Here is a 23,418-nt window from a genome sequence, read left to right on the forward strand (position 1 = left end):
TTCAAAGCTTACAGTGTAAAGGTGCTGAGCCAGCATGCCACGGGTTTAATGTTTCTTTCTTTCTTTTTTCCTCTTCCCATTGCTTACTTGCTAGGCAGGATCAAAGGTAACCATGCATCGAACCAGGGATCTGGTTCTTCAGCCTTGTCCCAGGTGGGCTCACTACCCCAGTGCCATCACAACAAAGATCAGCTGGAGTGCCCCAGCAAAGCGAAAGTGAACATTGCCCCAAACCAGGAGCACGTGATAAGCGCCTCAGCTCTTTTAACTGTTTCACTTCTGTCACTTTTATTGTCCCTGGTGGCTCAGGAGAGATGGCTGTTTTAATTCTTCATGAAAGGCACTTTGCTTTTGTTTTTGGAGGTTGCAAGTGAAGCTTACAGCAGAACCGCTATTTCCAGTTCCAGTAGGTTTATAAAGATCTTGGAACAAACACAGGTCTTGCATGTAGTTAGAGCCCCTCTCATCACCTTTACCTGAGCCATCTCCCCTCTTTCCAGATGCTGCAAATTTGTAGTAATTCTGAGCTAGCAAATGTTCACATGTGACTCCACTCAAACTACAGATTACCAGCCAAAGTAAAAAAAAAAAAAAAAGAAAAAAAAAGTTAAAAAAAAAGTATTAAAGCCACACAAATCACAAGGCTGACTGCCAAATGGGAAATGAAAAGAGCAAGACTCATTTGGATTTGGGGGGTTTTGTTGTTTGCTTGCTTATTTACTTAGGATTTTATTTCTTTGTCTGCTTGCTTATTTGCTTGGAGGTTTATTTGTTTGTTTTCTAACTCACTGAAGCCTGGGAGTCTGGTTGAGGATTATCCTTATTTTGAAGAGAAAAGGAAGGCAGAGATTCCAACGCTCTGACTTTGTAGAATTATAGGACTTTTGGAAGGAAGGGAACTGGAGATCTCATCCACCCTGCTGCTTGAACACATCAGTTCAGCTGTGGCTTTTTCTAGGCAAGCTTTGAAAATCTCAAAGAAAAGAGATTTTCCCTTTCTCTATGTATCTGGGAAAGAAGTTTTTCCTCCCGTCCAATGAGAATTTCTTGTGCTGCAGCTTGACCATGTCACCCAGTCCCTCAGATTTAGTAACACCTCAGCATAGAAACAGAGTCTTGACTCACCATGAGGGCTGACACAGACACATCAACACAGAGACACACACAGATGTCTGCTGGCTTGGGTCTGGAGTGCTTGTCAGAGCTCTAGGATTCCAACCAAGCCTAGGAAGAGTGACCTCTAAGATCTCTGGGCACCCCTTTTTGTTTAACATGTCACCACTGAGCCCCGGGATTTGCTGAAGGCTGCCAGGCTCTACCTCCTGGCAAAGGAGGGGGAAGTCCAAAGGTTAAATCTTTCACCAGGGCTGGGTACCGTATCAATGGAGATAGCACAGAAACAACCCTTGACAAACTCAGAGCATGAGTGCAAAAAGCGCCTTTAAAAATGACTTTCCTACAGCACTCAAGCAGATCCAGCTCACAAGACCCCAGAATTTGTATTTGTTACTGAGGAAGGACGATTGCCCAGCACGTATCCCAGCTTAGCAAAGGATCAGTGCTCGACATTTGGTTCATCTCAGAGCAAAACAATGGACTTGCACTTTGAATGTCCTTCAGCATTCTCGACATCATCGCTCCCTGGCTCGTGCTGGATAGGCACAATGTACAAATTACCATTGAATAGAAGGGTAAAATTAATGACAGAATTCTGTTTATGGAGGTTTTGAGACAACCAAAAAAGTGACTCATGCAAATGCAATGTACAACAGTGCTTACAGGAAACCTTGCTGCCTTGGACTTGAAAAGAATCAATAATTTGACTGGTGAGTTTGTCTCAGCAAGATGACCAGGGCAGCAAAGACTGGCAGATGCAACCACTCCCCACCAGATAGGAGCCTTGTGCTGCCAGGGCATGCAGCACAGACAGCTAGCCAGACACGTGCTCTCCCTCAGATTTGGCTTCTTTTTACTGGCATTGACAAGGGAAATGGAGTAGAAAAACCACAGAGTTTAATTTCCAGCCTCTCGGGCTAAAGGCACAGTTCTAAGAAGCAGGAGCTAAACTTGGTGCCCGGTATGGAGGTGTCCATGGAGAATAAGCTGTGATCATCAGTTCCTGAACACCCCTGGGTGGTTTAGCACCCAAGACTTCTCCTTAGCATCCCAGATCAGGCTGCAAGTAAGAAGGTGCCCTGGGCCCAACTTGCTGATCCTCTTCTAGCAGTGCTGTCCTTGGGCAGGATCATTTCTCTCCCCATCCTAGCCCTTTGACCCGCACAGGACAAAGGCAAGAAGGTGGCATGTTCCAGCCATCTTTACAAGCCAATGGCCAGGTCATGTCCGTGCTGCCCTGGCCCCAGGGATGCAGGGATGAGCTGTATTCTCCAAACCTGGCCAAGATGTTGGCAGCCTCAAACCATCTCAGCAGCCTCAAACCATCTCAGCATCCTCTTGCAAGGTCTTCTGCACAGGAACTTGGACTTTCCTGAGTTTCAGTGCCTGGTTTTTAGAATCTTGCCCCATGAATCAATGAGCCTAAGGACTGAATGTGGCAGAAGGAGCATTGATTGAAGCACAGGCAGTGTGATCGACACAAGACAAACTCTCCCCCTCCCCTGAGTGAGAAGTCTGACTGAAAATGTCTGCAGGAGCCTAAGCATGGTAGAGGTTAGCCTCATTCCCAGCTATGCTCCACTGCTCACCCCGTGTGCAGCCACGCAGCTCAGGGCCAGCTCATTTATACCTGCAGTGATGATAATGCACCACTAATGACAGATGGCATAGGCTGGCACTGCACTTCTATCTAAAGGCTCCTCTGGCTCAGTTACAGACTGCACCATGGGTAGCACTCACTCAGTGACAAGCCATCTTTAAAAACAAAATTAATTTTAAAACTGGGGAGGAACAGGTTATGAAGAGGAAATGAGTTTTCTTGGGTAGGATAAATAAACTTTGAGTAGACATATATTTCAGGGAGACTACCATGAAAATGAGCAAGGAGATAAATATCTTGTGGTAAAATTGCAGATTAGTCCATTAGCTATGCATTAAGCCTTGACACTTATTCTCAGCAATTTTGGAGTATTTATAGTTGCCTTCCTGCTGTATCTTTCCTGAGGCCTATTTATCTGGGGATCTCTGAAAAAAATAGAGCAGGAAACCTGAGAACATATTTAAAAAAAAAACATAAAGGCTCAGTATTTATGTTACTTGGGCAGAATTTTTTTCTTAAATTGCTGGAATGGGAAGCAAGGCTAGCACATGCATAGGGAATGGAAATCCATCCACATCAATACCAGAAGCTGAAGATGTTGTTGGAAAACAATAAAGTGGGGGGAAATAAATCCTTCTCTGAACTTGTATTTTTTCACAGAGGAAGTTTTATATGATCTGGAGGAACATGAGGTACCCTGGCTGGGAACATGCTGGGGGTCAAAACAAGTTTTCAGCCCCAAAGGAGCCTTGAAGAGAGATGAAAATGAAGATGTACTGCCCAGCAATTGAGGGTATCTCTCAAGACTCAATTCTCTATGAATTTAAACTGGCCAGTGTCTTCAGCTACACAAAAAAAATCAGAGATGGAACGAAGCAAATCCTGCTCCAAGGTAGATCAGTCACAAATCCTTGCCCTTGTGGGTGTGCTTCCATACCCATGGCAAGCATGACAGCTGGCTGGGAATGCCAGGGAGGGAATCTCTGCCTCTTGCTGTCAGCAAAACTTTCATTTCTCCTTGCAAAGAGAAACAGCATCTCTGTGTGAGAGCAGGAACTGTGTACTGGGGGTGCCAGGAGGGACATGAGGTGTGGGATGAATCGTTATGAACGTACCTCATCTCCCTGCCCCAGGAGCAGCAGAGATAACCCTTCCTCTCTTGGGAAGAGGCCACCAACCAAAAACAGGGAGGCAGGCAGACATTCAGACATGGGGGGACAGACCAACCCTTCACAGAGACAGAGTCCTCAGGGAGCCATTGTCCTGGGCATGTTTTTAAACTCTGTAATATGAGAAAGGAAATGGAAGAATTATCTCAAAGCAATTCCTCAATAGTGGGAATGCTGAACGGCCGTAATGAGGGAAACTGCTCAACACCAGCCGTGGTTGGTGGGAGCCATCAAATCTGCAGGATCTGGCCTGATCCCTCTCCTTCCCCAACCCCAAGATGGAAGGAACAGGCCTCATTTGTATTCTGCTGAAAGATTTATACAGTTAAGCAAATAAGAGCATAAATGGCCTGGTATTGCCAAAATTATATCCCAAGTTTGTTGACGGATTTATTCCTTTGTCTAATTGTGTCCATGAAAAGAGCAGCTCACTAATGAATGGAAAAAGATTCCACATGGCCAGAAAAAAAAAAAAAAAAAAAAAAAAAAAAAAAAAAAAAAAAAAAAAAAAAGGCAGCCATGTTTAGTTTACAAAATAGCACAGTCTTCAGAGATTTTTCATAAAAACTGCAGAGACAGTCCAAATTGACAATGAAATCAGATTCCTGGTAGCTGCTGAACTCTTTTGGCTTTTTCTATGTGTGTATTAAATTGCAAAAAGCAATTATTTATAATTTGTTTTTATAAAAATGCTGGTGCACTTACTATGCCTGGCAAATTATTTTGTGAAATGGAAAAGGCTATTGTTAATTCTCTTGGTAAAGTCTTTGTTACTTAGCATATTAAACTGCAAATCACATTTTATCTGAAAGGTCCCTTCCAACCCAAAGCATTCTATGAAATAAGGCTGGTTATTATTAACTTTTTTATGGTAAACCCCCAAAGCTCCAACTAATACTGAAGCCTCATTTGGTGCCCTGTAAACACAAAAAGAGGTTGAGACTCAGATGAAGAAAAAGCATTAAATCCTCCTTGTCTTGCAGATGCGACTCTAACAGACAGAGGGGTTTAATGACTTCCCTGAAAATAGAGGAAGTCTGTGGAAGAGGCTGGAGTCACATTCAATCATCCTTTGGATGCCAGTTGTCTTGTTTAACCACAGGGCAGTTTCTTCTCTCTAATATTCTGGAAAAATTAAAATAAAAGAGAACATTTCTGAATACTGGAATTTGACAACAAAACATGAAGATGAGACAGAGACTGTGTCAATTGTAAAAGAGTTTTGGAAAAATCCTGTGGCGTGAATTCAGGAGAGTTACACCAAAAATAACATGACCAAATAGGAATAAAATCTCAGTTCCTTGTCCCATCCAGTCTCCCGGGCTCCAGCAGGACCTCACCAGGGCAGGAGCCTCCTGCTCCTGCACACACGGAGTGGCCCCTTGTGTGGGGTGATTTCAGCTCAGCCTGAGGACTCACCTCTGGATCATCTCCCTGGTGGGGCCATGGTTGTGGCCCTCCCTACCCAGAATCTCTCCTGAGCAAACAGAAACCCCTCGAGTTTCAATGAGCTCTTGCACGCAGTGCAGAAGTGCTGCTGGGCCACTTCTCCTGCAAGCAGGGACAGCAAAAACCAGCAAATGCCTCCAGTCTGTTGTGCCAGAACGTTGAAGAACCAGCAAGAAAAAGATGACCCTTCATGAAAGCCCAGATCTGCTGCAAGACCTCTCTGCTGGGCAAATGGTCTCCGCTATACTTGACATTCTTCTCCCACAAGCCACACTTGTTTTCAGCAAGCCTGATCTGTCCATCTCTGCAGGAAAATGTGATTGAAGGACTGGTTATTTCATCAGCTGCTGAGCAGGGTCCAGGCAAAACTCCACACACTAATGAGCCGTGGTGACAGCCCAGAATCAATGGATGCTTCTGCTGCCTCTGTGGTTGTGTCTTCAGCTTCCTGGCATGTTGGCATGCCCGGTCCTCAGACAACTTGCTGCTGAATAATGGATGAAGCCCTGGGCTCCAAGATACACACAGTGCACTGGGAGTCCAAGGTTCGTGGCCAAAGAATATTCTGGAAGTGACAAATCCGGATACACACACAAATGGAGCCAATGTGCAATATTTCATTCAGCTGGTATTGCACAGCCACCTTCTGGAATCGCAGCAATGTCTGGAATGCAAAAGCTGTTTATCATTTAAACAACATTTAGGCTGTTATAATTTATATGAGAATTGTGACTGATTGGGGCTGTATGGAGCTTCTTGTTGTGGTTTGCTGTAGGAATGCTGCAGATTTCCTCTGCACACATAACATTCTGCACACAATGGGAGTCCCAGACATTTTCAACTAGTCTCAAGCCTTCTGCCTTCACCAAAACATTTTCCTGTGTCAGAATCAAACAATTGCCTGATTTATAAATCTCAAGCATTCAGGAGACCACCAGCAACACAATGTAACAAGAATCTCTCTGTCATTCAGCCTTCAACAAAGCTGTACACAGCACAAACAAAACACGGGTGAGTATCCAGTGTTCCTGCTAGTGCACGTTTCTGTATAGCGCAAGCAGAAAAGGGCAAGGCATGTGTCTGTAAAACCTTGCACACCCCTGGGACAGCTTCCTGCATAGAAGGGGGTCTGTGCTGCATGCTGAGACAAATCCTTACCAGTTCAGGACCAGGGGAGACATTTGCTCACCCAGTCTTGCACAGAACCAATGTGCCATGAGTGGAAAGAGGACAGCTGACCCCTGGCTTCATTCCCTATGTGAGAGGGGGATAAACCTATGTTGCAGATATTTGCTGCCTGTGGCTGGAAGAGACAAAGATATTCAGAGTCTTGTAGGCTGGATTTATCAGCAGCTCAAAAATACTGCAATGTGCAAACATGGTTTCATCTGGGCTCTAAATGACTTACAAAGACTCATCCAAGGTTCTCATTCTTCTCCCTCTAAGTAAAACACCTCATTGCAGATGAAGGCTTGAATGGTCTTGTAAAGTTTGAGCAAATCCTGGAGTTCACTGTTGCAAGTTGGAGCCAAGCATGTACCCTTGAGTATCAGTCACCTCACTCAGGAAAGCCAAAGTTTTTAAGGATCTGGAAGACACAAGCCCTTGGAGGTGTTGTCTCTGCTAGCTAGGTCTGCACCCCCTGCATCAGCAATAAAGGCTGTAGGCACAGCTACTCGGGGAGAAGGCTTACAATCTTGATTTAGTTAGAAATACAAGAATAATGACAGTCCTACAAATGCTGGGTTTTTTTGTTCAAACTACCAGAAGGCTTTGGAGACACTTCATTGTTTCCTCCTGGCCAGCCTATACAACCTCTGCTTGAATTTACCTGAGACAAAAAGAAATCGAACTGCCTTTGCTGCAAGTGGGAATTCCTCGTGGACTCCTTAGCACTGAGATTGTAGGGAGAACCCATTAAGGCTCTTGAGTGGGATGTGAGGAATCCTCACAGGGGTTTGGGGAAATTTTTAAGCAAAACCAATGCTGAACACTGAATACAACTCTAGCACGGACAGATAAAAGTAGAAACATTTAGAAGACACATCTCTACGCTCAACCTACGCTATCATACAATTAAGTCCCTTCAAATATATATGAAATTTTGCTGTAAGAAGCCAGAACCTGCAGTTCGATTCTCTTCTTTCCAGTTTCAGCCTCTATAGGCATGGCCTTCCCTCAGAGCAAATTATGAGGAAGCCTTTCTAACACGTTGCAGGTATGTCTGACACAGGAAAAATGGATGCTCAATTGTTTTCTCTTGAAAGCTCATTTCTTATAATAATTCTTCAGAATTATTTTGGAACACCACCAGCACCTGTGAATTAAATTAATCTCTCTTTCAAAGAATCAGAGCAAACTTTGCACACTTTTAGGATCCAACCCTGGCATCAGGACATGAGTGGCACACACAAATTTTCTCAAGACAAAATTCCTGAGAGCTATTTATTTCTAAAAAAAGTTTCAAAATACTTTTTAAAGCTTGTCCCAGAGATGATCACAGGCTCACAATGCAGAAATCAAGCAAGTTCTACAAACATTTTTTAGACTAGCTCTGTAAAACTGCCTCAGGGAAGGTGCTAGGGTGCAATTCCCCAACTTCCAAACTTGACTGGGTCCTGAAGGCTTCTGTTAAAACTGACACCAATCTACTCAGCAGGTCTGCCCAGCCTCTCTCCTCACTACCTTCAAAACAAAACAGTAAGGATTTATTCCTTTTATTTATTGCCCAGTACCGCCAGGGGAGTAGGGGGTTATATTCCTTCTAAGCCTCATCAATCAAATTGCTAAATTCAGCCATCTCTGCGCAGGTGAAGCAACAACCACCACAAATCCCACTGGAGGTGCCCTCAGAAGCTGCAGGACTGCCAGGGCAGGTCAGAGACAAATCTTGCTCAATGGCTGTGGTGCATGAAAAGAAAAGACTAGATTAAATTTTCATCCTGGTGGTTAAAAAAGGGGGGGGGAAAGAGCCATTCTTCCATCTGCAAAGCAAGTGCATTTGATCTAGAAAGCAATGAGATTCTGTAAACATAACACCTCCAGATATATTTCTTTCCTTCCAGAGCAAACTCACAACCATTTGGCCACTGTCAGCTTTAATTACTTCACCTGGTTTCTATTTGCTCTTTGAATACCAGTGATGACCAGCTGACCCATTTTTACTTTGAGAAGTAGAGGATCTGGATTACTTGGCTTTAGACTGAAACCATGCCCCCAATTCACTGGGAATTTTGCCTCTGATTTCCATGCTACCAGAATCTAACTTTCAAGTCTTTCATCCAGCTCTCCTCTGCTTTTACTGTTTGGGAAAACATTTGTTTCAGACCCATCTGGTCATGACTACGTTTGAGACTGTGTCTCATGGTTCACACTAGAAGAATTTGTACCATGTCATTTTGAAATGCCTTCACGTGCACTCTCACTTGAGGGCCAGTGAGGTATCTGCTATTAATCTTGCACAGCATCAAGGTGTGTCTTGAATTGCACCTTCATGGAATTAGAGTATGATTGAGAATCAGGTACAAATTCACCTCTTTGTGCCTGATTCTCCTGTGCTAAGTCCAAAAGTCATCCTACTTGAAACTGAGAGCTGGGCACCTGGAGCTCATTGCCCTACACACCTGCTTTAGCAACAACTCCTGAAAGCAGTTTCAGAGCAGTTGCTAAGGGGAATCTTGAAAGGATACAGCATAACCTGATGGTTTTTCAGCCTGATCATAGCACAGGAAAAAACTTAACTTTCTCCTGGTCCCCACCATCTACTGAGGGACATTACAATCACATGTAATCACAGTATTTAGTAACATTTCCAACCATGACCTCAGGAAACAGGTCCTTCCAGCCTCTGTCCAAAACTCAAGAACTGGCTCATGAAGAAAAAACTGTGTCAGTGGGTGTAATGCAAACCATTAGAAAGCCTTTAGGCCAGTGCTACCAGTGGTCTTCCACCTCTTCTGCTCTGTTAGGACACATGGCACTTGTTTTCTGTTTGGATCCGCAGGATGATGAAGGCTGGTGGGATTTGTGCCGACTGCTGTTGTGATGGCACAAACAAATCCCTTAATGCTGCCCCATACATAACACAGGCTGAGCTCCCAGCAATGAGTCACAGAACTAAGTGTTCTGCATTGTATAAATATGCTCGTGGTGTGCTGCTGGGTCCAGGTACAATTAACTCCTCACTCTGCAGGAATACATACCTGATTGTGGGCATGGCAGCCCCATTATGGTTAAACTGTGTAAAATGAACGTGATGGACTTCCCCAAGGGAGTTCTTTGAAACACTCCCTCTGCAGGTTCACCACTGGCTGGGTGATGTTTGATCCACATTCAATGCCTGCAGCAAAATAAAGGCTATGATTCTAGCAGAGAGATTATAAGGAGATTGTTTTCCAAGATTAAGAAAAAAAAATAATGCTGTGTCTTCAGAAAGTTACTACCCTAAAAGCAAATTTAAAGCCGTAGGCGAGAAGATAAATTAATCAAAGAATACAAACAAGAAGCCGGGGTTGAGGAGGGAGGAATGATTATCTCACCATGCTGCGTCATTGCAGGATATCTCAACACCCCACTGCAGGGAATGGAGGGAGCGAGCCCTGGAGGGGAGGCAGATAAGAGGAGGGAATCCAGCTTGGAGTGCAAGAGAAGGAACAGCCAGATCCCACAGCACTGTATGACTTTGCCAGCCACTCACAGAGAGAGAACCTGCCACAGGAAAATGTAAAAGAAACAAAACTCCTGGGGCTCCTTGAGACACACCAGGCCCCCATGAAGCCAGACAAGTGTCTCAAGGTCTGCATCCTCTACAACTGCATCTGCTTCTCTTGGACTGCCAGGGTTAGAGCTGCCATTGAGCTAAGTCACTATCTGTCATATTTGAGAAGTGGCAATGACAGAACGAGGGCTAATGGTTTTAAACCAAAAGATTTAGAATAGATACTAAGAAGAAATTCTTTGCAGTGAGGGTGGTGAGACAGTTTGCCCAGAGAAGCTGGGGATGCCTTGTCCCTGGAAAGGATAAAGGCCAGGTTGGATGGGGCTCTGAGCAACCTCTTCCTCACAAATCTTGCCAAGGAATTCAATAAACTTGGAGCAACGTGAGAAATCTCTAGGATGCTTATCACAGCTACAACACATTTCCTTACTCTGGAAGCACTGTGCACACCGTATGGAATTACACTCTGCACTTTTCCATGGCCTGCTCTCCCTTGGGCTGCCCAGGGCTGTCTGCAGGCTGGTGGCCGGGAGACCACTGTCCCCAGCGAATTATGCCCTGAGAGATCTCTGTGGGGAAGCACAGAGCCTGTTAGCAGGTTCAGCCCAGCCCGGAGCTCCCTTGGGCGGTGAACAGCACCCCCGGGGCTGGACGGCAGGAGAAGGCGCCGACAGGTCAGGGGGGCTCGGGCTGGGGCAGACAGGGGCTGCCAAGGCGGGCAGGGAGGGCCGAGGCCGCGCTCCCCGGGGCGGGCGGGCGAGGAGCGGGGAACGGGGAGCGGGGAACGGGGAGTGGGGCGGGCTTGGAGCGGAGAGCGGGGCGGGCGAGGAGAGGAGAGCGGAGCGGGCTTGGAGAGGAGAGCGGGGCGGGCGAGGAGCGGGGAGCGGGGCGGGCGGGGAGCGGAGAGCGGGGCGGGCGAGGAGCGGAGAGCGGGGCGGGAGGGGAGCGGGGAGCGGGGAGCGGGGAGCGGGGGGGGCGAGGAGAGGAGAGCGGGGCGGGCGAGGAGCGGAGAGCGGGGCGGGCGGGGAGCGGAGAGCGGGGCGGGCGAGCTCCCGGCGCTCGGGGCCGACATTAGGGGGCACCATTGCCCCGCGCATCGCCGCGTCCCCGGCTCCGCCGCCGGACAGGGGCTCCGGATGGCGACGGGGACACAGACCTGCGGAACGGCGAGGGACGAGGCACGGTCCGAGCGCAAACCCGACTCGGTTTTCCGCCTGCGCCGCAAGGACTGGGGCGAGTAAAAGCTGGGTTCGTTTACGCTCCCTTCGCACTGTTTTTAAGGTCTTCATGGTCAGGATTCTTTAGACAACCTCCACTTCCCAAGTATGCGTTGCTTTCACTGTCAGATTTCACGACTTTTCTAGTGCTTTGGGGTGTTTTTCATACTCTGTAGGTTTTGTTCCTTCTAGGCACGGGATCCATGTGAAGATGCCTCTGGTGCGCTTATCGCTGCTCTTGGGCTTGCTTTGGGACCAGGCACCTCCCCTCTGCAGCAGCCCAGGCCATGAACGACCCCCTTCAGGACTCGTGCTAGACTACCGGCAGTAAAAACACTGTTTACCTAAGAAATATGAAACCAAAAATAAAACCTGTGTGATGGCCCCTTCACCACTACCTCCCCCTACATAAAGTAGAAATAACCTATGAAAAGCTACTCCAAAAATAATATTACCGTGGATCAAGATGAAAGGGGAGGGGAATGTCAAAACAAGCAAAATGCAAACCTCTCGTTTAATGCGAAGAGTGGCAATGAACGGGACCTGTGAGCACAGAGCATGACTTTGACAGCAATTACACCATCAGAAAAGCAAGGAATACAAATAAATGGAGCATTTAACTACGGCTCAAATATGACTACACAGACAGCAAGCAAAAAAAGAGCCACCCTCCGCAGGTCCATACTGCGAGCTCAAAATGCTCCTGCCATTCCCAGCCTGCTTTCCCAGTTAACAGCACAGCATCCTGCAAACGAGCCAGGCTCCCAGTCAGGGTGGAGGGCCAGATGGCGAGTGGAGTTCATCTAGTAAAACCACATGATGGCAAGAGCAAACGAGGAGTGTGAAGAGAGAATGCAATGGCCCCTGGTGCACTGGCAGGTCCAGCAATAGATTAGGCTAAATTCACTGCTACCTTTGTGCTACCCTAATGATGCACAGCAGCTGGACAGCAAGGCTGGCTCTTCTTTTAACAACCAAGGACAGAAGGAATAATAAAAAAATAATTAAAGGAAATTAAATTAACTGAAGCAATTTTTTTCTGAGATATTGGCTTGTGCTTTTTTTTTTTTGCTTTTTCTTCTTTTTTTTTTTTCTTTTTTTTTTTTTTTTTTTCCTTTGGAACACAACAAAAAGCAATTCAAACTGAATTAAAGCTGCCAGAATTTTTCCAGGGTTCTGCTCAGATTTCCTTTTCCCCTTTTAACCCCTGCACTAGTGTGGTTTCACCCAGCTATCAAATCTAATAATTTGACATTTTATGACCTTGTCAAGAAATGGAAAGAAATTTTGCATCTATACCAGTTTGGATAATTTGAATTGTCACTTTGGTGGTAGAAAAGCCTGGATGAGGAGTTTGGGCAGTCTCTCCTAACTTGAACCTTTATTGTAATCAGTTTATTAAAGCAGGATTCCAAAGTACCAAGCAAAATTGCCACTGGTATAAATGCAAATTGCTTATGATCACATGCATAGTGAAAGAGAAGTGCAAAGGAGATAAAGTACCAATGTCTATTGGTCTGTGCCTCTGCTAAAGCAATTATGGGATATAACACATTCTGAAATGAAGCAATCACACGTGGATCACACAACATTTGAAGAATCTTGAGTTAAACATTGCTGAGAGTAGATGATAACCGTGTACTAAAGGAAATGAGAAGAGAGCAAAGCACAAACCTCCCAGCCTCAGGGGCCCAACAACAGGTCTGCTCGTCTGGCAGCATGCTGAGGACAATCCCTGCAGGAGAAGTTCACTCCAAGACTTGCCAAAAGACAGAGGAGTGCTCCTCCATGGCACCACGTCGTGGGGACTGTTTGCCTCTACATAAGCATCTCACTAAACCCTCTCTTCTGAGTAAGTTAACCTGGAGCTGCACTACAGCCAACCCCATCAGAATGACAGCACGGGGAATCTCTCTTTTGTTACCTTCATAACTTTCTTATCAAATCTCCTTGGTTACTCCTTGCTCAGTTTACAGTGCAAGGACCTCTCTTCCCCTATCTGCCAAGCCATCAGACTCAGCCCTGGCTCTGACAGTCAACCTGGACCTTTTCCAAACAGAAATAGTCAAACGCAATAAACCTCCTGCAATTTCAATCCCTTTGCAATGATGCACAGGCCATAAAGGAGTTTGCTTTTCCCTCCCCTCACCCTTTTGAAACAGAGAAGCCAGCAGGAATACACACTAGTCAAAGTCATTATTTTTCCTGACATAAGCAGATATGACTTGGATATTTTGAGCAAAAATGTTTCATTCTTATGGGGCATTGTTCTAACCATAGCAGTAATTACTCTGCTCAGTGTTCTGGAGCAGGAATTTCTGAAGAAGTTAATAGGCTTGGTGGTAGGAGCTCTTGGGTAAGAATTTGTGGCTCGTGTTAGGCAAAGTGCTGGTTTAGAGGATCATAACCTACCCCTCTGGCCTGAGAGTTCACAGATCCACTAAATTAAAAACATCTCTCTGTGCATACAGTACTTCCTCCTCAAATGGGCTGGATGCTCTCCATCTCCACACAAAAAAGAAAAACAGACAGTGCTAGAACTGGCAACTTGTGAGCAGAAAGTGGCCAGGACTGTCACCACCACCTTAAAACCTAAATGTATAGTGGGACAAAAAAATCCAGTCAAAGCATTCGGGAGCATTAACAGTGAGGAAGCTGAACGAAAAAACCAGGGGTGGTAATCTCAAACCTGGGCTGCTTTACCTCCCAGGTGAGCTGGAAGGTGAAGTGGCCTCAAGCACGAGGTAACTCCTGAACGTTGAAAACCGTCGTGCCTCGCGTCCCTCAAGCGCTGCGTAAATATTGACTGACCTCTGGGAAGGGTTTGGAAGGACAACGGTGTGGATTTTGCAGAGGGCACGCCCACATCTTGCAAATAGCGGGGGATCTCGCTCGTTCAGCTCTCATGGCAGGAATGTCTAAAATCGAGGAGGAGAACACAGGAAAGGCGGTCGTCAGCACAGGGGGAGAACAGCAGCAGGTTGGCGAGGGCTCCTCACAAAGAGCCCCTGTCTGCAGGGACCTGGCCATTGCCTTTTGGCTCGAGCCTTGAATAGCAGGCACTTTTCCAGCAGGTTTCTTGGGGAACTCAAAGTATTTTCTCTGCATAGCACATTTATTCCTAAAACCACCCCAACCTACATCCTGAGAGATGCGTTTGATGGCTGCTGAGAGAAGTCCCCAGGTGAGCACTGTACCATGCTCACCATGTTATCCAACCATGCCTGCTTGCGAGGCTCACACCTTCTTTCCTGGCTGAACCTGTGCCTAACTGATGTGCACCTCCTGCTTTTTATGATGATGTGCTCTTAGTGATGAGGAACTTCTCATGACCTGCTCCCTAAAATATATCCTTGGGGACAAGAGACCTCCATATGGCCATCTTCAAGGGCCCTTTTGGGACGGCAAGGACAGTGGGGTAATATCCACCTAAAGCAGTCAAACGGGTAGGTTGTCCAGCTCACCTGGGAAACTGAGAATGGCTGTTAAGAACACAACATCTGAGCGGGCATCTTTGAAAGAAAAAAGTCTTCACATTTCTTGAAACACCAGTGCTGTCACCATTAGTGAAATGAAAGCGGTCTGTCTGTACCACTGGTCAGCAAAATTTTCTGCCAGGCGTGACTTGGTGCCTGCCCAGGAAACAAGGGGGGATCTGCACCCTGAAGGCACTGGCTGCACCTTCTTTCAATCACCAAGATACAGACACTTCCCAGTGAGCACCCCACCTGTCCCCACAGACACCAGGAAATTACTTCAGGAGATCAAACCTGTCACGGCATCTCACTGCTCAGCAGCCTGAGCAGGGACAGATCCTTCCTGTACAGTGAGCCAGGCTCCAGCATTCCCCCTGCCAGCAGCAGCCAACCGTGGGTCCAAACCCACGGGCACTGCTGGTAGCTCCTGGTGTGGGCAGACTTTGGAAGCACCGCTGCAGGTGGAATACCTGGGAGGTGGTGGGGCCTGTCCCAGCTACCACAAGCTCCTCACTGGCATGGCGAGTGCAGGAGTGAGGGTCCCCAGCAGTGCTGGAGGGCTGCTCTGTCACAGAGGTGGGACGAATGTGGAAACACCACGTGGTACACCTGGCAAGGCTTTTCCATGGATAAAAAGAAAAATGCTCCTCTTCTTGAAGCAGTGGGCACCTGTGGGCACCACTGCCCTAAGGGCCCTAAAGCTGCAACCCCTCCAGCCCTGCAGCAAGCCAGCATTTGGGGCAGTCTCTGCAGAGCCAGCACATCCTAGGAATTAATATTAGTTTTATTCCCTCTAGGGAATAAAACCATCCAAGTTGTCTTTGCTCAAGGGTATGAACTTCCCAAAGGCAAGAGCCATAGGACATGAGGAGTGAGGGGGTACCCAAACACGCTGTATGAAAGAGTTTCATCTTTCCCCTTGTTGTCTGCAGATGAAAAAATCATTGCCATGATGATGGCCTCTGAGACACGCATCGACACTGTGGTGATGTTCTGGGACCAATCTTAGCGTGGTGTCAATTATGCTCCCCCTTCTTTTCCTTTCATACTCCTCCATCCCAAAACAACAAAAGGCAATGATTGCAGTGACCTGCAGAAAATGTAAAGCACAAGCCAGCTGATCCCTGGCAACACAATAGCGAGATTAGTTCATCTGCAGTGAACAAACACGTATTATGTGGGTTTTAAAGTCAGGAGAGGAAAATGCTGTGGTTTTATTCACTAAGGCTGCAAGTTATTACTTCCATGCAGCTGAGAAGCCCTATTTTTAAAAACAGCCTTCAGCTTGTTTTGAAATCTGCAAGCATCTCGCTTTGTTTTGCAGCACTGTAATAAAAATCCCCGAGCCAGAAAACGATCCCGCTTTCCTCCATACTCATCACCTCCCCGCCCCAAGCCCCCGCGCTCCACGGATGCTGAAAAACTAGCGACACTCCTCGAGGAGAAAAAAAAATCCCAAACAAAATAACAGTGAAAATAATAGTAAAAATAAAATAGAAACACTCCCACACAGACCCTTCACGCGGAAAAGGCAACGCGGAGCGGGGGGAAAAAACAACCCCGAAAGCCGCCGGCTTGGAGGCGGCGGCGGAGCTGCGGGCGGCGGCAGACAAAGGGAGCGGGGCCGGCGGCGGGCGGGGACGCGGCGGCCGCCCTCCGGGGCCGGGCCAGCGCCGGGGCCGCCCCCCCGGGCCGCGGCGGGGCCGGGCCGGGCCGGGCCAATGCGGCCGGCGGCGGCGCGGCGCTGCCCGGCGCAGCCAATGGAGGGCGCGGGCCGGAGCGCTGCCGCCGGGGGCCGGGGGGCGGCGGGGGGGTCCCGCCAATCGCGGCGGGCCGGCGGCAGGGAAATACTATTATGCTAATGGTGTTTTGCTCGCACTCGCGGGGAGCGGGGTTTAAAAGGCAGCGGCCGAGGGCAGGGGTTCAAAGGCGGGAGGCAGGGCCGGTGTGAGCGCGAGCAGCGAGCGGACGGGACGGGAGGAGAGGAGCGGAGCGGCGGGGGGGCACCCGCGCCTTCCCGGCCCGCCGCGACCCGCCCGGCTACGATGTCCAACGTGCACCTCTCCGGCGCCGCCGCCCTGGAGCGCCTCTCGGCCCGGCGAGCCCTGGCCGGGCACGGCCGCAGCCCCGTCTGCAGGAGCCTCTTCGGGCCGGTGGACCACGAGGAGCTGGGCCGGGAACTGCGGGAGCGCCTGCGGGAGATGGGGGAGGACGACCAGCGCCGCTGGGACTACAACTTCCAAACCGACACGCCGCTGCCGGGGCCCGGCCGCCTGCGCTGGGAGGAGGTGGAGGCCGGCGCCGTGCCCGCTTTCTACCGGGAGACTGTGCAGGTGGGACGGTGCCGCGTCCCCCTCCTCCGGGCGCCCCCCTCGCCGCCGCCGCCGCCCGCCGCCGGCAAGGGGCCCGGGGGGCGCCTGAGCCGGGAGAACCGCGCCGCGCCCCGCCGCCGCGGCATGCGGCTCCGCCGGAGGGGCCCGACCGCCCGCATCACAGGTGCGTGGGGAGCCGGGGGGCGCGGGGGCGGGGGGCGTCCCGCCGCAGCGAGCGGCTGACGGACCCCTCCTTCCTCTCCGTCCCCCATCCAGATTTCTTCGCGAGAAGAAAAAGGCCGGCGGAGCCCAAGGCGGCGGCGGAGCGCCCGGCCGGCTGCCCGCCGCCCCCCGCCGCCGTGCCGGCTGAGCAGACCCCCCGCAAGCGGCTCCGGTGAGCCAGGTGAGACGCGCCCCGAGAGCGGGCGAGGGTGTCCGGGCGCCTTCTGCGGCGCTCTCTTACTTATTTTCTGTACCACGACCATTTTTTTTTTTTCCTTGCTGATTTTTTTTTTTCTCTCCTCCTTTTTGTTCTCCTCCAGACTTTTGCACTACTGCACCCACGGGAGAGGCGCGCCGCCCCGGGAGGCGCGGCGGCCCGGAGGCGCGGGGGGCCGGGGCGGGGGCGCGGCGAGCCGGGACCCCCCGCGCCCGCCCGGCCCGGGAGCGGGAGCGGAGCCGCAGCGCCGGCCGCGCACGGAGCAGTGTTATCGTACAACAGTGCAATGTATGACGTTCTGTATAGAAATGTATTATGCCTAATGTGAGTACACTGGCCAGAAGTGTAAAGCTTTAAAAGTCATTTATAAGAAATGTTTAATCTCTGCTGAGCTCTCAGTGCAAAAAAAGGAAAAATGAAAAAAACAAGTGTATATTTGTACAAAACTTTTTTTAAGAGTTATACTAACTTATATTTTCTATTTATGTCAGAAACGTGGATAACTTTGACATCCAATAGTCTTTTTTTCTTTTGGTTAAGCCAAAGGGCACTATATTTGCTTTTGTTATTCACAAAATGTAAATTTATTTTTATAGTGGATTTTTTTTTTTTTTTTTCATTCACAAGATGTAGCTATGAATCAAAATATTTTTTAGACTTTACTTGAAGACAAATCTGTTTCAATGGATCCTGAGCCGGTCTGTACCACTGCCATTGCAAATAATGCCACAACTTCAATAAAAAAAATTAAATAAAAGTCAGGAAACGGCCGCAAGCCTGCTTGGTGTGTGCTGGAGGGGAAGTCCGGGGGGAGGGCGGTGGCAGGGCCAGCCCCGGCGCCTTGGGCGGGGGAGCCCAGCCCAGCTCTGAGTCCCTCGGTGGAGGGGTCCTCCCTCGCCGCGGGGCCCCGGGTACCCCCGGAGCACGACCCCGCCGCGGGGAGGGCGCTGCCCCGCCGCCAAAAGCGGGCGTGCGCTTCGGAGGGGAAGGGAGCGCTTCTTCCCTCCAAAACAAGCTCCAACTCCTGAGTACTGCCGGAGGCAACCGAGCGTGAGGGGAGCACACGCCCTTCGTCACACCCTGCCTTGGGCCCTGCGGCACGCTGGACGGGTTACTTTTAACAGTTCCCCTTTTCTTCCCGAGCCGTGGCTGCGCCCCTCGGGGAGCCCGGCCGGGGCCGCCCCTCTCCCCGCCCCGCGGCTGGGGCAGCCTCGGGGGGCGGCTGGGGCGTGCGGGCCGCGGCCCCAGCGGGCTCCGCACGGGGGGACTCTCCTGCTGGGACCCTGCAAACCTTCCCCCGCCCCCTCTTCGGCCCGCGGGCCCTCGCTGCCCAGCCCGGAGCCCTGGCTACTGCAGGGAAGCACTTCCTGGTACCTCCTGCCCAGCAATGATTTACAGGACAAACACACAACAGTTCTGGGAAAGGCGGCGGTTCCAGCTCGCCCTAAAAGACGTAAAAAGCAAAACGACGCTCACACAAAACAAACCCTCCCCCGAGACGAAGCAGCCAGCGTTGAGGCAGCGCTTTGGTGACAGCGCTGTCACAGGCGTGCCCCAGCAGCGCTCGGTGGCATCACGCCGTCCCGTGGCCCCGGGGCAGGTCCAAGCCGTCCCCGGGGCCCCGGGGCAGGTCCAAGCCGTGCGCTGTGCGCGCAGCCCCGCGGGGTCGGGCCCACGCCCCGGGCTCAATCCCAACCCTGCGCCCCCCGGGAAAGGGCACAGAGCAGGGCTGGTGCTGGCTGCAGGTGGTGCGGGACTGGGATGCTGGAGAGTGCGGATGGGGAGGAGGACCAGGACGTGGAGGCTGACTAGACTGATTTATCCCTTTCCGATTCCACTCCCCAGCTTCGCACCTCTGAAATGCTGCACCCCCACAGCGGAGCCAGCAGCTGGGGCGGACCAGGAGCGCGTCACTCGCTGGCTTTCTGATCTCTGCATGATCCACTTCCACGGAGGGGGCAGGGAGCTGAGAGAATGAGGTTCGGGGTGAATAAGGCTCAAGGTTTACCCGCATCGTCTTCCCCCGTCACAGCGCTCCTCTGTCCCCCCCTCCCCCTTTCCCCCCAATCTCTCCCCCCGCTGTCACGGCCGCCAAACGCTCCTGGCTGTAAAAGTAACATTGATTACCTCCAGCTCCATGATCGCTTAATCAGAACGGGATTATTTTACACGCCCGCATCAGTGGCCGCTGACTCAATACGATTTTCCCCCCCTTTGAAAAGAAAAATAGCTTTTCCCTTTCCTTATGAAAGCCAACAATACCCGGAGTGAGGCAGCTGGATCCTCCAGGATTTATGGGCTTTTCTCTCGCTTTCATGAAAGCAGGTGCCTTTGGGACCTCCATTGTCCCAGCCCGCAACTAATAATAGGACTTTTTGCAATGAAAGATCCCTGCTCCGAGCTCCCAGATACCTCGGCCGGAGGAGCCCCGAGGTGTGCCCGGGCCGGCCCAGGGGGAAGCTCTCCCCGCGGGGCCGGTGAGGCGCGGGGCCCTGCGGCACACACGGCCGCGGCTGCCGGGCCCGCCCGGGCGGAGCCGCGGGGTCGCAGCCGCAGCGCTCCGAGGGTGCGGAAGGTGTGCGGCCCCCCCGCCCTGCCCCACCCAGCCCGGCCGGCCCTGCGCGCCCGGCACAAAGCACACTGCCCCTATTCTTTCGGCCTTTGTAGCCATATGGCAAATCCATGTAGACACAGCCAACATCCATTTATTCAGGCACATAATGTCCCGCAACAGGGAACAATTGGAACTTTGTTTGCTTCTATTATTGATGCGAATGGGCGACAGAGAGAGAGAGAGAGAGAGAAAAAATCATTTAACTATAAGAGATATCCAGCTAATTATGAACCATATGTGCCTATAGTTTCAAAGCAATCCAATGAAGTTCATTTTAAATCTAGACTACTTTATTAGTACGGAAGACAGATGTCTCAACAGTACATGCATCAGAGGAAACCATGTAAAGAAGTTCTTGAAATATTTAACTAGGACTCATTCATTGTCAGAGGGGCTTTAAAGTGCCCTTTATCATGAGAATGCATAGGCAGAAGCGGAGGGAGGCTGCCGGTTGTTACCGCCAACCCACTTACCCCTTAGTGCTAAATCCCGAATTCCACTTTGGATTTGACGACAGGAATATTTTTGGAAAGGATTCAAAATATCAGGGGTCTTGAAGGACCGAGCTTGCTGCTCATTACAGCTACAAAAAGTCAGGTCATTATTTGAGCTGCCTTAATCCCGGACTGAAACCAGCTACGCAATTAGAGGAATAATCTACTCCAAGATCACTCCCGCTCCCTCTCCCAAGGAGCAGAGCCGTGCATTTGGAGCCGGCTACTGCGGTTCCTCCCCTGCCCCAGGACAGACCAAGACAGGAGCGTTAACAGTACTGCACCTCCAGAAATTTTTCATACAAGCATCTCTCGATGTGAACCTGTGGTGGGCACCTAAAGGGAAAGGGTGCTGAAGGAAGACTGGAAGGGAAACTTGGTGAGAGGAAGTATTTTAGATATTTTTTTTAATTTTATTTTATTTTTAGCATGCAATTATCAGCAAACAATCTTGGCAAAAAGGTATCTTTATGAGCTCAGCAACATCTACCAGTAATTAAGCCACTTCAGTTGGATGAATGCAACATATGGTTGACACTGGGAATCATTCTCCTTCCTAGCCACAACTTTCCTTTCTGGGCCAAAACTTGTTCTATTATCACTTAAAATAAACAAAGAGCTGCTTTCCACTTCTTCAGCAAATATTTGTTGCTAATGAGCAGGAGGTGTACGTAACAGGATGGGGAAAAAACACATTTTAAAGAATAATTTTTTATGTTTTGATACAGAAATAAAAACTGCGTTTGCAATGAGTTGTGATTGCTTGGTAGGATGGCTGCACAGGCTGATTCATGTGAAGGATCCACAAAGAGAGATGCCAATTGGATTGACCATTTTGAAACAAAGAAATAGATATGAAGAGCATATATACAAATATATATACAGAAGTAGCATATATACAAATATATATATATATATAACTCACCAGGGAGTATAAAATAATTTTTAAGCCACATTGTCACCTATTGCTACAGAATAAAATTAAAATGGTTTTCCAATGTCTTCCGCTCCTGTAGCTGCTCAGAAATGTTACTTTTGACAATTATTTTTGGAACAGAGTGAGCCAAAACACAAACCAAAGCTCTTTACCTAAAATGAAAGGATGGGATTTTATCTGACTCTCAGAGGATGGAGAAGAATCAAGTATCTTTTCCTCCCACACACAGTGTCTAATACTGAAGACCACACAATCTCTTTTGGTGTAGAGTGGTGAAATTCCCAGTGGAAGGGTCTTCATGTTTTGGTTTATTCCATTGTTTTTTAAACATGGGGGATTTTTAGCCATGTGTTTCCAAGTAACCTGTGTTGGAACAAGGTTTTTTAGGGAAAAGATAGAATGAAGGATGCCAAAACAGTTGGATGAGCTGTATAGAATGTAAAGCTCTAAAACAGAACCTGCTGAGACAAAAAATAACTCAAACTCTTTTAACACAGAACAAACTAAATTTCAGACCCATTTTCCACAAGCCACATGGCCAAGCCTCTGCTCCAGGGAAACCAGTGGCCTCACATCTATCTCTGTGGTGTCATGTGGGCCCCGGTCTACAGGATGGGGATTCAGGGAAAGGGACGATGAGGAGGCAGTGCCAGAAAACACCTAGGATGGGGATAACAAGGCATGGGTGGAGCAGAAGCATGGCTGGGGTACACTGGAACAGTAGAGGACACAAAATTCTACTGGTGTGCACCAAGGGAGGGAGAGAAGGGAACAGGCCTCAACATTTATATCCTGCGCATTCCTTCAGAGGCTGCCTGCCCCCAAAACATCTCTGCAGTCAGCAAACACCCACAAAACTCATCCAGTAACATCCTATCCCTCCCCTCAGTTCATTTACAGATGCTAATAATAATCTCCTGTGCCCCAGGTCAATGTGGGATCTAAAATTGCCCCAGACCTGCTGAAGAGTCAGTAGGTTTCATTCACATCATCACAGGACTACTCACTCTCCCCTACCAGATTTGCTTTAGCCTACTTGACACTCCCTGTCACACACATTACACCTGTATTACACAGAGAAGGGGGATTGGGAAAATCCCCTCAAGCTGTCTGTACTATTTCAGCCCAGATCTTTTGCTCCCAGTGCATTTTCACAGCCATGCGCACCATTTCTTCCCCCAGGACACACAGCACCCCGTTCACCCAGTGCTTTGCCTTACAGAATGAATCGGGCTGTGCAGCAAAGGTAAAACTTCTGGATAAACTCCTGCCAGAGAAAGCAAAGCAAGGCGCTAAAGGATGCTTTCATGTTTAAACCAATGCCAAGGCTTGAATGCAGGCTTTTATTCTTCAGAGAGCAGTTGGCTACTCCTGACCTGTTCCTGCAACAGAGGCTTTGTGCAGTCTGGGGCCAGGTGCTTCCAGTTTTCATAAGCAGCCACTAATTGTGCCCAGGTTTGTTGGGCAGCTGATACGAGCTGCTGGGGTCTGACTTGTGAAAGTGCTGAGCATCTGCAGCTGCAGCCAGGGTCACAGTGCCTGGCTCTGCATGTGGTTTTGGCCAGACGAAGCTCATGGTTTGAAAAGGAACAGCCATGGGGTACCTTGGACCAACACTCCAAATTAATTATTAGCTCCCATCTCTTTTTATTTGTCTCCCCATCATTAAACAGGGATAATAACACTCGTCACTTATATTTTGATCCGTTAATGTTTGGAAAGTGCTGGGTTACTACCGTGAGCAGCACTGTATAAATCTGGTGGGGACATTAATAATGTCTTTGAGCGGGGTTTGAATAGTGCCCAGTTAATAAGACGTAGCACCGTCCATTGAACGTCGAGAAAAACAAAATTGAGCAACTGCTCATTAAAGCGAGC

At 49.2% G+C, this 23,418-nt stretch overlaps 2 protein-coding genes across 3 annotated transcripts in view; one reads left to right on the plus strand and one right to left on the minus strand.

Annotated features, from left to right (window-relative positions):
• The window catches only part of SLC22A18 (solute carrier family 22 member 18), an 80,149-nt gene extending 60,506 nt beyond the window's left edge, over positions 1 to 19,643 (minus strand). The window contains exon 1 of one of the 2 annotated variants that reach the window (XM_063398155.1): positions 19,623 to 19,643. The gene's annotated coding sequence lies outside the window, so the exon portion shown is untranslated. Of the gene's footprint in view, positions 1 to 87; positions 243 to 19,622 lie in introns of those variants that run through there. The other variant, XM_063398154.1, reaches the window with a different exon arrangement.
• CDKN1C (cyclin dependent kinase inhibitor 1C) lies at positions 16,621 to 18,265 on the plus strand. The gene is made up of 3 exons (XM_063398156.1): positions 16,621 to 17,240; positions 17,333 to 17,459; positions 17,599 to 18,265. The coding sequence occupies exons 1-2, from the start codon at positions 16,790 to 16,792 to the stop codon at positions 17,452 to 17,454; spliced, it is 573 nt and encodes a 190-aa protein (XP_063254226.1). The 5' UTR covers positions 16,621 to 16,789; the 3' UTR covers positions 17,455 to 17,459; positions 17,599 to 18,265.
• Positions 19,644 to 23,418: the final 3,775 nt, after the last annotated feature.

Source organism: Prinia subflava, chromosome 5, assembly GCF_021018805.1.
Source record: "Prinia subflava isolate CZ2003 ecotype Zambia chromosome 5, Cam_Psub_1.2, whole genome shotgun sequence".
Lineage (NCBI taxonomy): Eukaryota > Metazoa > Chordata > Aves > Passeriformes > Cisticolidae > Prinia > Prinia subflava.